At 56.4% G+C, this 14,315-nt stretch overlaps 1 protein-coding gene across 12 annotated transcripts in view; it reads right to left on the bottom strand.

Annotated features, from left to right (window-relative positions):
• Positions 1–14,315, bottom strand: part of LRP8 (LDL receptor related protein 8) — an 80,110-nt gene that overhangs the window by 41,035 nt on the left and 24,760 nt on the right. For all 12 annotated transcript variants that reach the window (XM_070368023.1, XM_070368025.1, XM_070368026.1 and 9 more), the window contains exon 3: positions 3,574–3,696. In XM_070368023.1, the coding sequence (XP_070224124.1) occupies positions 3,574–3,696 (123 nt within the window). The remainder of the gene's footprint in view (positions 1–3,573; positions 3,697–14,315) is intronic.

Below are 14,315 nucleotides of genomic sequence, written 5' to 3'. Positions count from 1 at the left end.
TTCCCAGAGAATCTTGTCTTAGAAATCCAAATCCAACCATCCTTTATCTAATTCAGAAGCCCACAAATTAATAAAGAGGGAAATGTCTGTTGACTGAAGGAAGGAAAGTGCCTGACGGCTTCTTATTGAGCAAGCACATCAGCAGTGCAGGTCACAGGACGCGCAGGGCCAACAGCCTCCACTTAGGGACTGCTAGCTCCCAGAGGCCAGGGGCTCAGGCAGTGGTGACTATGGGGTCCAGCTGCTGCCCCAGGAAGCATGGCATGGATGTCCCACTGTGCAGAAGGGGGCAGTCACACCAAGCTCCTTCTCACAGGGTCAGCTGGGTGGGCCCCTGACTTGCTGGATAAGCTCAGAAAATCTCTGATAGGAAGGTGTGCTTGGTTAATCAGTGAGGTCCCTCTTCCAGATGGAAAGGCTCTAACATGCATGATTAAAACCTCATTTTCAATAAGCAGCACCCAGAATTGTAACTCACTCACCTTGAACCAGCTTCCCTACCCACATGCCGCACACCTCCCAACAGATGCCTGAAGGTGGGTCACAAACATCCCCAATCAAGGGAGCTATAATTAGAGCTGAAATGCTACTTTCATTAGGCAAATGTCCGGGCTTTCCTACTGTGACTCCTGGCTCAATGTGACAGCCACAGAATCCAGAACCAGAAGGAAAGAGATCTGGGAGGAACCCCAGCCAGTGAGATGTAGATTATATAGAGGGGAACACAGGCATGGGAACCTGCTCCCAAATCCCTCCCTACTTCACGCAAAGCATCTTCACTTAAACTTCGAAGATTTTAAATCGGGGAGAGGGCCTAACGTCAAAACTCGATAAAAATCACACTGCCATTTCCTCCATCATCGACACTGTGAGTGCGTTTTTTTTCATTTGGTCCTCACCACCCATGTAAGATAGGTACCATTGCCCCATTTTGCAGATGAATGAACTAAGGCTCAGGGAGATTGGGCAACTTGCCTGCGGTCTCACAGGTTAAAGGACCTGAACCCGAGTATATCAGACATCAAACCCACTACATTTGACTACTGACTATAATCTTTCTTTGCAGGTGGGGAAGGGGATCTATCCTAAAAGTTGGCACAGTCCCCAGGAACCTGGTAGGCTGTGGAGGTTGCTATGACAACACCAACTAAATGGGCAGTGAATTGGCTGCTGGGTTCTCACTTGGTCAGGAGGCTATGAGCAAGCCTGTTACCAGGTCCTGCTGCCCCCAATTCTGCCTGGCCCTCAAGGTCCCACACTGGCTGACCTCCTCCAGGTAGCCCTCCCCACACACAGGCCTTCCCACCTGTGACCAGTGTAACTGCACAGAAAGTGGGATCCTGGCCTTGTGCCCAGCTGGGTACAGGCGAGGGAGAAAAGGACCTCAGACTCTTATGAGTCCAGGAGTCTTAGAATCATGGTCTCTGGAACTCTGGAATGTTAGAGACTACAGCTCAGATGGGGCAGGAGAGCATGCAGGACTCACCCTGCATCACTGGGAGAGCCCCCTGACTCCCAGGATGCAGAGAAGAGAGCTGGGTGTCCCAACTCCCCTGGTGGCAGCTCCCACACAGTACTCTGTCAACCCCCAGAGAGACTTGAGAGCCTGCCTTTTGTCATGGAAGGCAGACCAGCCACGAACAACCTGTGTGTCTTAGAAGCAGGGCCCTCAGCATCTCTAGGCTTCTAGTTACTCAACTACCTGATAACTGCTTTACAGCTGAGCCCGAAGCAGGCCTGGGGAGGCAGAAGGTGTGAGGCCAGAGACCCGCCACCCCCCACCACTCTAGCCCAGCACAGCCCAGAAGATGGGAAGGCAGCAAGTGCTGGGAGGGGCAAGAGGAGGGAAGACAGAGAGAAACACAGGCAGGATGAAGAAAGAGGGCAAGGGAGAAGGGGAGGAGGGGGCACGCAGAGAAGGGAGGCAGCCCAAGTGCAGGGCTGGGCAGGAGGGAGATGGAAAGGAGCACCACTGCAAACAGACAGAGATGTGGGGAGGAGCAGGAGCATAGTTCTTCGGCAACAGGACAGACCCCAGTAATGACTGTGATGACGCTCCCTTCCCCTCCATCCCCAGTGTCCAGGGTAACTGCAGGCACGGGGTCTGGATGGCTGAGCTGGCTGACTGCCAAGGCGGTCACAGCTCCCCTCCCCAAACACGCACTCCGGGCTGCACATGGCTCTGCCCTATGTTAGCTGGGCCGCCTTGGGCAAGCAGCCGAAACTGTCCCAGCCTCAGTTTCTTTCTCTCTAAACAGACCCACCCCTCGCCCAAGCTGGCCCTGAGGAGGAGCCACAAGTGGGCGTGGCTGGGCTTTGTTCCTCCGGAAGCGCGGGACAAAGCACTGGGCTGCCCTCCCCCACCGTCCAGCACCTCCAGGACTGCATCGGGGTGCAGGGGCTGCTGGGTGGAGTGAGCAAAGGGTAGGGCCTGCGGTGTGTATGGGGAGGCGAGGCAGCTGTGCAAGGAAACGAGGGAGTCCCTTGTCTTGGGCAGGGGTGGCTCCTGCTTTCCCTTTTTCTCTCCCGTTCCCTGTTTCGCATGTGGAGACTGGTAGCTCTGTTGCTAGGAGACAAGGAAACCCAGTTATCACCAGCCACAGACCTAGATAGGACGCTGGGCTCCGCTGTTCCCACCTCTGCCTCTGGGGTGACTGTGACCCCTAAGGAAGATCCGGGGACTGCGACTAGCAGGTCCCCCTCAGCCCCACGGCCCTCCACGTGCTGTCCCTCTCCTGGCCTTTTGTCTCAGGCTCATTCTGCTGGAGCTCTGCCTCTGGGACCACCGGGTCCTTCCCCGCCCCCTTCTCATCTCCTTTTTAATTTAACAAATGTCACGGAATGACCTGCCCGGTGTTCATTTGCTTTGAGGATTAGGGCCTGCAAAAGAAATCACAGAGAGACAAAGGCTGAGTGCAGGAGGCGGGCCTGGGGCTTGGCTTCGGCCTTCATCTTGCCCCTGTTGCCTGTTGCCATCTGGGCCAAGCTCCTAGGCTCAGTCCGCCCAGAGCAGAGGACAGAGTTAGGGCCTTGAAGACCCCAGCTAGGTGGCCTTGGGCAAGTCACTCGACCTCTCTGAGCCTCAGCTTCCACCTCTGCAGAAATCGGAACGTGACAGTACCTGTCTCATGAGGCCACCCTGGGAATAAGATGAATGAAAGCAGACAGCGCTTTGCAGATAGTGATGCTAGACAAGTACCGACTGCCATTAGTAGTATTAGAATTATGATTGGAGTCCTCAAAAAAAATACTAGTCGGGGAAACTGAGGGGAGGCCTGGAGCATGTGTGCTGGCTGCTTCTCACCATCAGGCTTCAGAGAGGCTGCTTTTAGCTCCTGGAACTCTAAGAGCAGGGCCCAAGCTGCCAGAGGGCTGGGAAGAAAGCCCAGACACAGGTCACCGGACACCAGCGACTAGAAGCACCGGAGCTCGTGAGTGCTCAGCACAAAGTGCCTATGGGGCTGTAGGAGACAGATCACCTCACCTGAGCCTGCAGCTTCCCCACCAGGAAGACCTGGCAAGGAAACTGAGCCCCAGAGCCAGGCCCCACCACAGCCCAGGGGCAGGACTCACTGCACGTGGCCTCCGACTCGTCAGAGCCGTCTGGACAGTCCTCCTCGCCATCACACTTCCACCGCTCTCGGATGCAGTGGCCGTTGTTACAGGTGAAGTCGCTGTCTGCACAGGTCTTCTTGGCTGTGGGGCAAGGAGAAGAGTATGAGGGGCCTGGTGGGCACAGGAGGCTTTTCCAGGACATACAGTCAGGTGGCTACAGGGTGACCAGAACGTCCTCCGTCTGCAAACTGGACCACATGACCTCCCACAGCTCCAGGAGAGACTGACTTATTCATTCCACACCAGGAGGAGACAGGCAGTCCCTGACCCTGCTCTCCAGGTTCAACAAGGGTGATAGCAACCAACCACCAAGGGACTGCCTCTCCCCATCACACCTCTCTCTTCCCCGCATGTCCAGTCTCACTGTCACAGCCTCTAGGAAGCCTCCCCAGATCACATACAGTGGTTGCCTTGGCCCCTTCAGCCAGTTCTCCGTTCCTTTACCTGCCTTTCCTCCTCCTTCCGGCCAGACTGAAGTCAAGGCCTCTTCTGCAAGCACCAGGGAGCTTATTATTTATGATAATAAATCACAAAAGTAAGTGATCACCTCGTGGCAAGATTAATGAGGTACGTTTTGTTCACAGCGAGGGAAAGAGACTCTAGACATCCAAATCAGTCTCTGTCCTGAAGGCCTTTACAGCCCGGAGGGGAGGCCGCCACGCTGCAGGCTGGAATCCCAGCTCTGCCTCTTTCTATCTGTGTGACCTTGGGGATGTTACTGGACCTCTGAGCCTCTGTTTTCTTATCTATGTAATGGGGAGAAAGAAACAAAGGGCTCCGAGGAGAAGTAGCAAGAAGTTGTAATGTATGAAGATCAGGCAACAGAGACCCTGGTACACAGCAGATGCTCAGTAAGCAGCAGCTATTGCTGTTTTTATGGTTCAAGTCTGAATTAGAAGCAAAGGAAGTGGGGTGTTCTACACCCTCAGGGGGGATATACGTAACAGGCTGGGCTCTCACAGCTGGGAGCAGAACTGGGACCAACTCAGGGACCAACATGGTTTGCTTTTCTCCCTGTCCCTCCACTGGCCCGATGCTCCTCCAGTGTGGCTATTACATCAGATTCGACACAGGACCCAACTCAGGGTAATTTCAGTGGAGCCCACTGAACCCAAGGGAAACATAGCCGCTGCTCCTACACCTGCAGGCCAGGCTCCAGCTCTTTCCAGGAAGCGCCTTCCCAGCGACCAGCCTCGGGTTATGTAAATCCTCCCACAGGCCCTCTGGCCTCCTCTGGAGCCACAGGACTGCTCCCTCCCCCTGAGCAGCCCAACAAGGATTTGAGGACAGACACTAGGGCTCCTGAATCCATTCCATTTCTGCCTTCCTTTTCAATGAAATCTTTGCAGTGCATCTGCATTCTAGGCTGAGCTTTCACACTTTCCTTAGAAGAACATCTCTGCCTTTGCAGGGTGGGAAGAAACCAGAGGAATCAGAGTCTACCTACAGATGGGGGCCTGAGGCCTAGAGACAGAAAAGGGCTGGCCCAGGGAAACACAACACCACAGCGATCAGAACCAGCTCATTGCCTCCCAGTCCAGGACCCTGAAAGCCCTCCCTGAGCCCTGCACTCAGGGGTTGACGTGGGTAATAGATACCAATGTTGCTGTTGTTCAGTCGCTAAGTCGTGTCTGGCTCTTTGTGACCTCTGAACTGCAGCATGGTGAGTTTCCCTGTCCTTCCCTTTCTCCCAGAATTTGCTCAGACATAACCATTGAGTCACCGCCTTTTGGCAAATCACAGCCTATGACACATCAGAGAGTAAGTACAGTTATGAGCTCTGGCACCTGGACATTTCCAGAGTGCTCCCTTCACAGGAAGCTCTGCATCCGAAAAAGAAACATCTATTCCTGTGCTTTCTTTTTCCTGTTCTAACATTCTCCAAGTGCATCCCATGAGCCAGGCTCTGTGCTTAACACTTTACCAGGAAACCCCACGACGAAAGGCCTGCTGTGGCCCTCACTTGACACGTGGGGAAATTCAGTCCCAGGGTGTTAAGTTACACACTCAAGGTCACAGCTCGGGGGCAGCAGAGGTCACAATTTGACCTCACTGTCAGCCAACCTTCTTCCCCACCAGGGCTCTCCAAACAAAATGCCCAGTGGCATCAGATATGGAACAAAAGCCCTGGAGTAGATGGGAAAGTCCACGGAAGCTCCAACTCGGTGCTTGGTGAGCATGTATCTGTGCCCTGAGCACACGGATTGGGAATCGGCCCGGCCTGTTAGTGCAAGTGCACAACCAGCAAACCCCAGGAGAGAAGGGCCAGGCTGACCGAGAAGGTGATGGAGGGGCTCCATCGCTGGGCCTGGGCCAGCCAGATGCTCACCAAGCACCCTCTCCTCCCTGGCATTCTGGGAGTGAGCTTGGCCTCCCGCAGTGTGCCAGGTCCTGGTGGGCCCCAAGCGAGGAAGCCAGAGCAGCCACAGGCACCATCACAGTCCTGAGGGGAGGAAATGGCAGCCTCAGGGTGCATGTCCTCTGGCAGTGTTTTAGGGAACAGATTCATTCACTGTCATGACCAGTTTGAACATTTTCCACCCTAGCACCTTTCATTCAATATCCCAGTGACGACTTATAGCTATCCTGACAGCTGTTGTTAATTCCATTTTACAGAAGAGGAAATTGAGGCTCAAAGAGGTAGATGTGGTAGGTGGCAGAAGTGGGATTTCAATCCGATGTGCAGCTGCCAAAGCTTGGGCTCTCTGTGCTAAGTCCCTTAGCCACCACGGTATTATCAGGCTAAGAATGAGGACCCCAGAGAGGCAAATGCAGTGGGACTAGATCCCAGGGGCTGCAGGGCAAGGCAATGTGGAAGGTCAATCATAGACCAGAGGCACCTACATTGAAGTGCTCCCCTGGAATGTACCCAGAAATGTGCAGTAAACCTGGGCCTCGACGACCTGTGCTTGGCTAATGCACCACCCTGGGGAAACTGAGGCAGCATGGTCAGTTTCATGCTGGGAACTGGGCTAAACTACCTGGGCGGGCCCTGTCTGAAGTGTGACCATGTGGAAGGATTTGGAAGCAGAGCTGTCTAAATCCTGGCATGGCCACCTCCTCTCTGGGTGATGCTGGGCAAGCTCCTTCCCTCTCTGGGCAAGTGGCGAGGGTGGCTCCCCCAGGAAGCACTGGCACAAGGGCAGAAGGCAAAAAGGGATCTGAGCGAGCATCCTAGTGTGGGGTGGATCAGTATAGAGAGGCTACATCAGCCCTGCCAAGAGATGAGGGATCAGCAGTCTTGTGAGGCTGTCAGAGCAAGCCAGGCCAGCCCCCACTCTCCTGGCCTTGGCAGCCTTGGCTCCAGCTCCCAGGGTGATTCCCAAGCTGGGCTCAGGGCCGTGGTTCTCTATTTCCAGGGATTTATGTCCCTCTGTGCCAGTCGCCCCTTGGACAATGCCCACCTCTGTGAATCCCTGTCCTCCACGGCCCAGGAATGGTACACAGTCATCCAGGGTCTGCGACATCATAATCTGGTGCCATGGCAACAGATGGGCTGCCACAAAGGACTCGGGATTCCAAAGGGCAGTGGGGAGGGGCCAACCCCATGGCCGAGTGGGAGAGAATGGGAAATCCAGGACAAAGGAGGCGAGAGCTGCTCTTCATAACAAGAACGCAGACCAAGGAAAGTGTCAGGCTGCTCACGGTTGATGGAACTCTGTTCTGCCACTTGTGGGCTGTGTGCCCTTTTGCAAGTTACACAACTTCTCTGAGTCTCACTTTTTTCATCCACATTCAGGGATCATATCCCTGCTTTACCACGCAGGGTTGCTGTGAGAAGCAGTCGGGCTATATTAGATGGTGTCTGGACTTCACGAAAAGCAGAAAGGTGTGCGTTTGCGATGTGTGAAGTCAGCAGCCTCAGCTGCTGTGTGTGTGACACTGGCTCATCCACCTCCTCATCTGGTATGGAGGTGTGGTGCTGACTGCATCTTCAGCCCCTCTCTGTGCCCAGAGCCTATGATCTTGTGAAATTGTTATGATCACTCAGCACCTCCCAGCTCCTCCGCCCCTTCCCCGAGACAATGTGCATCCTTCATGCTGTTATTCCCCACCCACACTCATCCCACAGCCCCAGTGCAGACAGGGGGCTTCAAAACAAAGATTAGTCAGGGCTGCAGGGCAGAACTGCTCAGTGTGGCTTCGTCTTGGCAATCACAATGCTCCCTCCTGTCAGAGCCCAGGGCCTTGAAGTCCCCTCTGCAGCTCTCCCATTCTAGAAGCAAAAGCCAAGCCCAGGGAGAGGCGGCAGATCAAAGGCACAGCACACACGTGCACCTGAGCCCAGGTATTCTGTCTCCTGGTAACACTGTGTAGCCAGGAAGCCAGGGAGGGCTACCCAACCATCCCAGGGGTCAGGGAAGGCTTCCTGGAGGAAGGGACTGTGTTCAAGGAAGAAAGAAAGGTCAGCCAAGCTGCGGGAGTAAGGAGAGCGGAGAAGGGCATTCAAGGAGAGGGATAACGGCATGGGGTGTGGAGGAGCCAGTGGAGTGGCCATTCGGGGCTCATTCGACACTTAAGGGGCAAGGGGCCTGGCAGCTCTACTAGGCCATGGGCCAACTCACCCTGCCTGGCACCAGGCTGCCCCTCAGAGGCCCAGTGCAGCGGCCTGGCTTTCCCTGAGCATATCCAGGGACTAATCCCCTATCCCTGCTAATCACAGGACAGCCAACAAAACCCACAGCTCCAAGCTACCCAGGTCTCCTTCAGTATTTGGGGGTGGGGGTGGGTACGTGGACCATCAGGCCCTAGCAGGGGAGGAGAGACGAGGGACCCCAACAGACAGCTGGGGACCATCCATTCAGATGTTTGGCATAAGCTTTATTCTTTTCCCTTTGGGAGATTCTTGATGCCCATTGGCTCACCAAGGACCCTGAGAGGCCTACAGGAAAGATATCAGATTGATTTTGTTTCCTGCAATACTTTCCAAATTTGTTAAGTCAAAGACCATCTTTGTTGGATGCCATGTCTACTAATTTCCCAAGAAAAACCAGTGCAATGAATTGCACTTGATGAAACACTGCTGTAGTACGAGCCCTGCATCCTACAGATCAGAAGATGAGGTCCAGAGAGGGGAAGGACTGGCCTATCGTCACACAGCAGAGGCGGGTACCCAATCTTCTGTCTCTGGGCCACCTCCACCAAGCCATGAAAAACACAAAACACTGTTCCCAGAGCATTTGGCCCTGAGCGAAGCTGAGAGTTTCAGTCCTAAGAGCAGGGACATGTCTAGAGGTGAGCCCAGGATGGCTGGGCGGTGGGGGGCACTGATACCAGGCCACACAGGACGGGGAGATGAGAGAGATGAGGGCTGTGTTAGCCCTCAGGTTCCTGCAGACAGGTCGCGGGCCTCAGGGAACATTTTTTGATGGCAGAGCAGAGACCCACAAATGAGATGATTCCAACTGAGCACTGTTTCTGAGCCACCTGGGGCAGATCCCTTCCCTCCCAGGGCAGTTGAGAGTCTGGAGGAGCAAAGATGTAAACCCCCACCTTGGAGACTTGTGCACAGAGGGGACTCATCTGTTCCCATTTCCTCTCCCAGGCCTGGACCAGCCCCAAGTGTCCTGGCTCTGGCCCTGCAGCCCAGCCCGAAGGCAGCTGGGCCACTGGTACCCAGGTCGGGCAGATGAAAGAGCCACTCCCCCCATGGTTACCCTTCTGCAGAGCTCGCCAGGCCCCGGCGTTGCCAAGACGACCGCTGCCAGCTGAAGGAAGATCCGGGGTGGGGGCAGGGGGCGTGCCAGCCCGCCCCTGGCCTACTAACCTGGCAGGCAGATTTAAATGACAGCCCAGGAAGCTACTATTAAACTGTCACCCCAGTCAACAGGACGACGGACCCGGAGTGTTCTCTGGCTGCAGCAACAACACAGCGGGAGTGAGAGGGGGAGGAGACGGTGGCCCAGAGCAACCTGCACCCCCTCCCTGGAGGCCCAGTCTGCCTGCCCGCTCACCCGCCAGCCAGAGCCACCCTCTAAGGCTGTGGCGGGTTGTGGCACAGAGCTGCCACACAGCACAGGCCTGGAAAACTTTGTTTTCAAGCAGAGGAATGCTTTGTCTAAGTGAAACCCCAGGGTATAAAATAGAGTAAAATGGAGCTGTGCTACTGAAAGCAGGGTGAGAGGGGTCCACATCAGCCTTTGCCCCATCCCTCCCTCAGCAGCCCTGGTGGGGCCATAACACCCTGGGCTCACAGCACCCCCCAGCATTGGGTTCAAACCCGACACTGATCCCATCCCGGACACATGATGTTCCTAAGAACCCTCAGTTTAAAGATCCCGTGAGTTGGGGGTTGGGGGGAGATCCCATGAGTCTAATATAACATTTAGAACAGCTTCTGAGGGTTCAAGGTGCTCACTCTCCAAGAACCCAAGGTTCTAAGACTGCCACCCTGATCCACACACCTCAGCCGGATGACGGGACTTCAAGATGGTCCCTGCATGAATCACGTAATGTCGACAAGCTGTGAATGCCCCCCGACCCCGTCCTGTGAGGGACTGACTCTGAGTCCGCACTGACAGTCAGACCCAAGGCTCCGGTGCTGCCAGAGAGGCAGGCCGTTCCCACAGTGTCCCGACACCCACGGAGCGCAGGGGGAGGGGCTCAGCTCGAGGCTTTGTGCTGCCCAGCGGGCTCCGGGGCTCAGGCCACCACCATCCATCAGCAGGTGACATCTGAGTCCGCTTTCTCGTCCACCCTCTCATCCCACCTGGGGAGACAGAGGAAACGCAGCAGCAGATGCTGGGGGGCGGGGGGCAGGGAGGGGTGGGCATGTGAAGGGCCTGAGAGAGAAGATGAAAGAAAGAAGCGGAGACTGTGGGAGGACCACTCTTTGGGGAGGGCTCTTTGTTCTTAAATCGGACAATGTCCTCAGCGGGGTGTCCCCCTGGCCCCACACGCCAGCACCTGCCAGCACTTCCTTCATCTCAGTGTCCCCTTCACACAGGATCTGACGCCAAGCAGGTACCCAAAGAGTACCCGTGGCCCCACACCCCTGACAGACTGTGCGATCCCTTCCCACTAGGCCTCAGCTTCCTCAGGTGAGCATATCTGTGAGGACCCCTCCCGTTGACAGTCTGGGTCTGACACAGGTGGGCTGTGCTCCTCGGTGCCGCTCCAGGGGATCCCCTGGGGCTTCCGGCAGCCAAGTCCCTCTTCCAGGCCCCTGGCACATCCCAGCTGCTCTCCGACGCTGCCCCACCCCGGCCCTGCTGTCACCAAGGGAGGTCCAAGCCATCACTGGGGTATGTGGGACTCCCTGTCGCCACAGGGAAGATGCGTGTCTCCGAGGGACAGACGACAAAGGGGTCTTCCTGTCGTAGTGATTTGTGGACGCAGGGTATTGAGCCAGTGACAGCTGTGAGGGGGCGGGGGGAGTGGGTGTGGGGAGAGTGGATGGGATCAGCAGGGGTCCCTGGCAGGTGTCTGCACAGGACCGAGCACCACTCAAGGGGTGCCGCTCAGAGCAGCTGGTAGCATGGAGGGGACAGCCACTCCCTGCCCAATTTCCAGGCTCAGGACTGCCCGCCCTGGGTCTGGGACACCCCCTTGGTACTTGGATTTGAGGTCCCAAGGAAACAGCTAGAGGGAAACTTGCTCTATTCTCAGAGTGGAAGCCATCAGAAAGCAGAGGCGTGGTCAGGAAACCCTCCATGACCTCCAGCCAGGGCCCTGCCTGGTTTCCACCCACACACTGTCCCTCCATTCAGGTGAGAGCACGTGGCTAGCCCCAGCAGGGACTCAGCCTCCTCTGACCTGGGGACCGTCCCGTCTAACCCCATCAGTCACGGCTCTGCCTCCTACCGGCAGACCTCAGAGCCTGCCAAGGATCCCACCTTCCAGGCCCTGCTCTCCATCACCAGCCCCGACAGGAGAGGGAGCTCTTCTGCCTCCTCTTCCGCAGCTGAGGGAAAGGCTCCGGGTCTCATTGCAGGGGGCTCTGCCACCAACAAGCTGGGTAATGCCGGAGGACCTCTCTGGGCTCTGTGGCTTCCACCCCACTGACTTGGACTGGGAAGCCCAGGGCTCCGTGGACAGAGCTCTGCAGCGGAGGGCAAGAAGGCCAGGCCAGAGGGGCCTGAGAAGTCCCCAAGGGCAGATGCCACCTCAGTCAGCAGCCTGCGTCGGGTTTGCTAAGGGAGTGGAAACCAGGTGAGATTTCCCAGGTGGCACTAGTGGTAAAGAAACCCCTGCTAGTGCAGGAGATGTAAGAAATGTGGGTTCAATCCACGGGACAGGAAGATCCCCTGGAGGAGGGCATGGCAATCCACCCCAGTATTCTTACTGGGAGAATCCTATGGACAGAGGAGCCTGGCGGGCCCTAGTCCATAAGGTCGCAAAGAGTTGGACATGACTGAAGTTATTTAGCATGCACGCAGGAACAAGGTGGCCAGCTGTTCCTATTCAGAGGGCACCAGGTGGCACAAGGACGTGAATGATGGAGTGATGACCACCACCTGTCTCCTCAACGCTGCCCCACCCCATTCACACAGCCACCCTCTGCCCATGAGGCAGCGGCTGGGAAACAGCCCTACCTGAGTGGAAAATGAACCGCTTTCACCAATTAGGTGGTAGGAGAAGCATTTTGAGAGGAGCCTCACTGGGTTATGGGCTTCCCAGATGGCTCAGCAGTAAAGAATCTGCCTATAGTACAGGAGACGCAGGTTCAATCCCTGGGTCCAGAAGATCCCCTGGAGGAGGACACGGCGACACACACCGGTATTCTTGCCTGGAAAATCTCGTGGACAGAGGAGCCTGGCAGCCTGTGGTCCATAGGATTGCCAAGAGTTAGACAAGACTGAGCACACAGCGCCACTGGGCTATCCTGGTGATAAATGGGCAAGGACGCCCTGTCATTGGGAAATCCATCTCCTGGGATTGGGTGGGCTGCAGCCTCTCTGGGGGCGTCCCTTCTGTGTTGGCCCAGAGTTTCTCACCCAGGAGGCTGGTACAAGCTCTCTGTCACCCTCAGCCCCTTGCTGGCAATCCAGGAAGCCTCTGCCCACTAGGAGGTGCCAGTAGGAGGCCTGAGGATTAGGACACTGCTCTGCGAAGTAGTTGAGGGCTGTGCCTGGATGGCTGCTGGCTTTTATCTAGAAAGAAGTTAAGACCATTTTACTGTGCCTGGTGTTAGCAGTAGGCTCTCTCCAACCCCTGGCCTGGGGGCCTGGCTCCACTGTGTGACCTTGGTAAGCTCTCTGCCTTCTCTGGGCCTGGCTCTTTTCCTCCATGACAGGACTGGATTAGACGAGATGATCTCTAACTTCCTTTTTTTTTTTTAGGTATGGTACTACTATCACCAGGTCCAGAGTGAGGCTGGCAAAGGAGGGGATCCGTGGCTCGGTCCCCAGGCCCTCCCAATCTGCCTCCATGGCTCCAGGTGGGGGCTGGAGATCCACAGCCAGTAGTCACTGACCTGTTGCAGGCCCCTCCATCATCAGAAAGCCACCTTTCCTGGTCCTTTTGGGTTCCCATCTCCCCTAGAACCTGACCAAGGGTTTAGCAGGTGCTCAGGGACACTTCAAGCTGCTCTGCTAACTGCTCTCGCCCACCCCTGGCTACCACTGCCCCACACCCACCCAACGGTCACGGACGAACCGTGGGCTTGCCTACCTGGTGTCTATACTTGTGTAGCTCCACCTGCAGGAGACGCTTCTCATCTCCACGTGGCAAAACCCCCCACTCCTCAAGTCCAGCTCAAGCATCAGTCCTAGACGGTGTCTGATGACACCCTCTACCTCCAACAAGGCCCAAAGGAGTGGAACTCCAGCCCGGGGCCCAGAGCACCGAGGGTAGAACGTTCGCCAGCTCAAGTCTCCACAGGCTGCTTACTTTGCTGCCATATTTTTGGCAGGCCAGACCTACCGGGACAGTGCTCTCAGCCAGCCTTCCACACTGTGCCCACCCTGGCCGTCAGTGCCAAGGTGAAGCTCTGCAGCCTGGCCAGACAGCACTCATCCTGTTGACAGCCTGGAGGCCCCAGGAGGCTCCACCCGACCAGAGCGGGCTCAGTGAGTCATCCCAAGGCCCAGCCAGACTGTGGAGCCGGCCTCAGGGAGGGGCAACCTTCCTCTCCCATTGTAGCTGGGCCCTTGGGCCCTTGGCTGCAGGAAAGCCCTTCACAGGATTATTGGGAGGGAATTCTGCAAACCCAGGCCCTGGTTGGGGGAGGGGGTTGGGGGTGGGAGAGCCTCTGACTCTGAGCCTTAGAGCCTTAGCACTACTCCAGGTTGCCCCAAGCCCCTTGCCTTCCCCATGCCTCAGTCTCATCAGAGGAGATGAGAGTCAGGCTTTCATGTGCACGATTCACGGACCTCCACCCTCCAGGTGGAGAGCGGAAGGGACAGAAGGAGGGCACGCCAGGCATGCAGGCAGGGCTGCGTGCTGCCAGCCTGTGCAGTCAGCACCCGCCACTAGAGGGGAGGCAGGTGTGCAGCTGGGTGGTGAGGATGGCAGAGCACTTCCGTTGCTCAGGGTGGATGCTCCATGAAGAGAGGGCAAGGGCCCTACAGCAGGGGCCACCAAGGAGCAGCAGCTCAGCCGTGGGGAACTATGGGGCTGTTCTGGGGACAAGGAGTCTCTGGCTGAAAATTCAGCAAAGGCTGAAGGAAATCTGGCAGAAGTGGGATTCTGAATGAATGCGGTGCCAAGTAATAGATTCGGTGAGCCCCCCACCCCCCACTCTTCAGCAGGGGTCTTCA

Source organism: Bos mutus, chromosome 3 (genome assembly GCF_027580195.1).
Source record: "Bos mutus isolate GX-2022 chromosome 3, NWIPB_WYAK_1.1, whole genome shotgun sequence".
In the NCBI taxonomy this organism is placed as follows: Eukaryota; Metazoa; Chordata; class Mammalia; order Artiodactyla; family Bovidae; genus Bos; species Bos mutus.
Note: the sequence above shows the minus strand (reverse complement) of the source record. Positions and strands in the feature narration are given on the sequence as shown.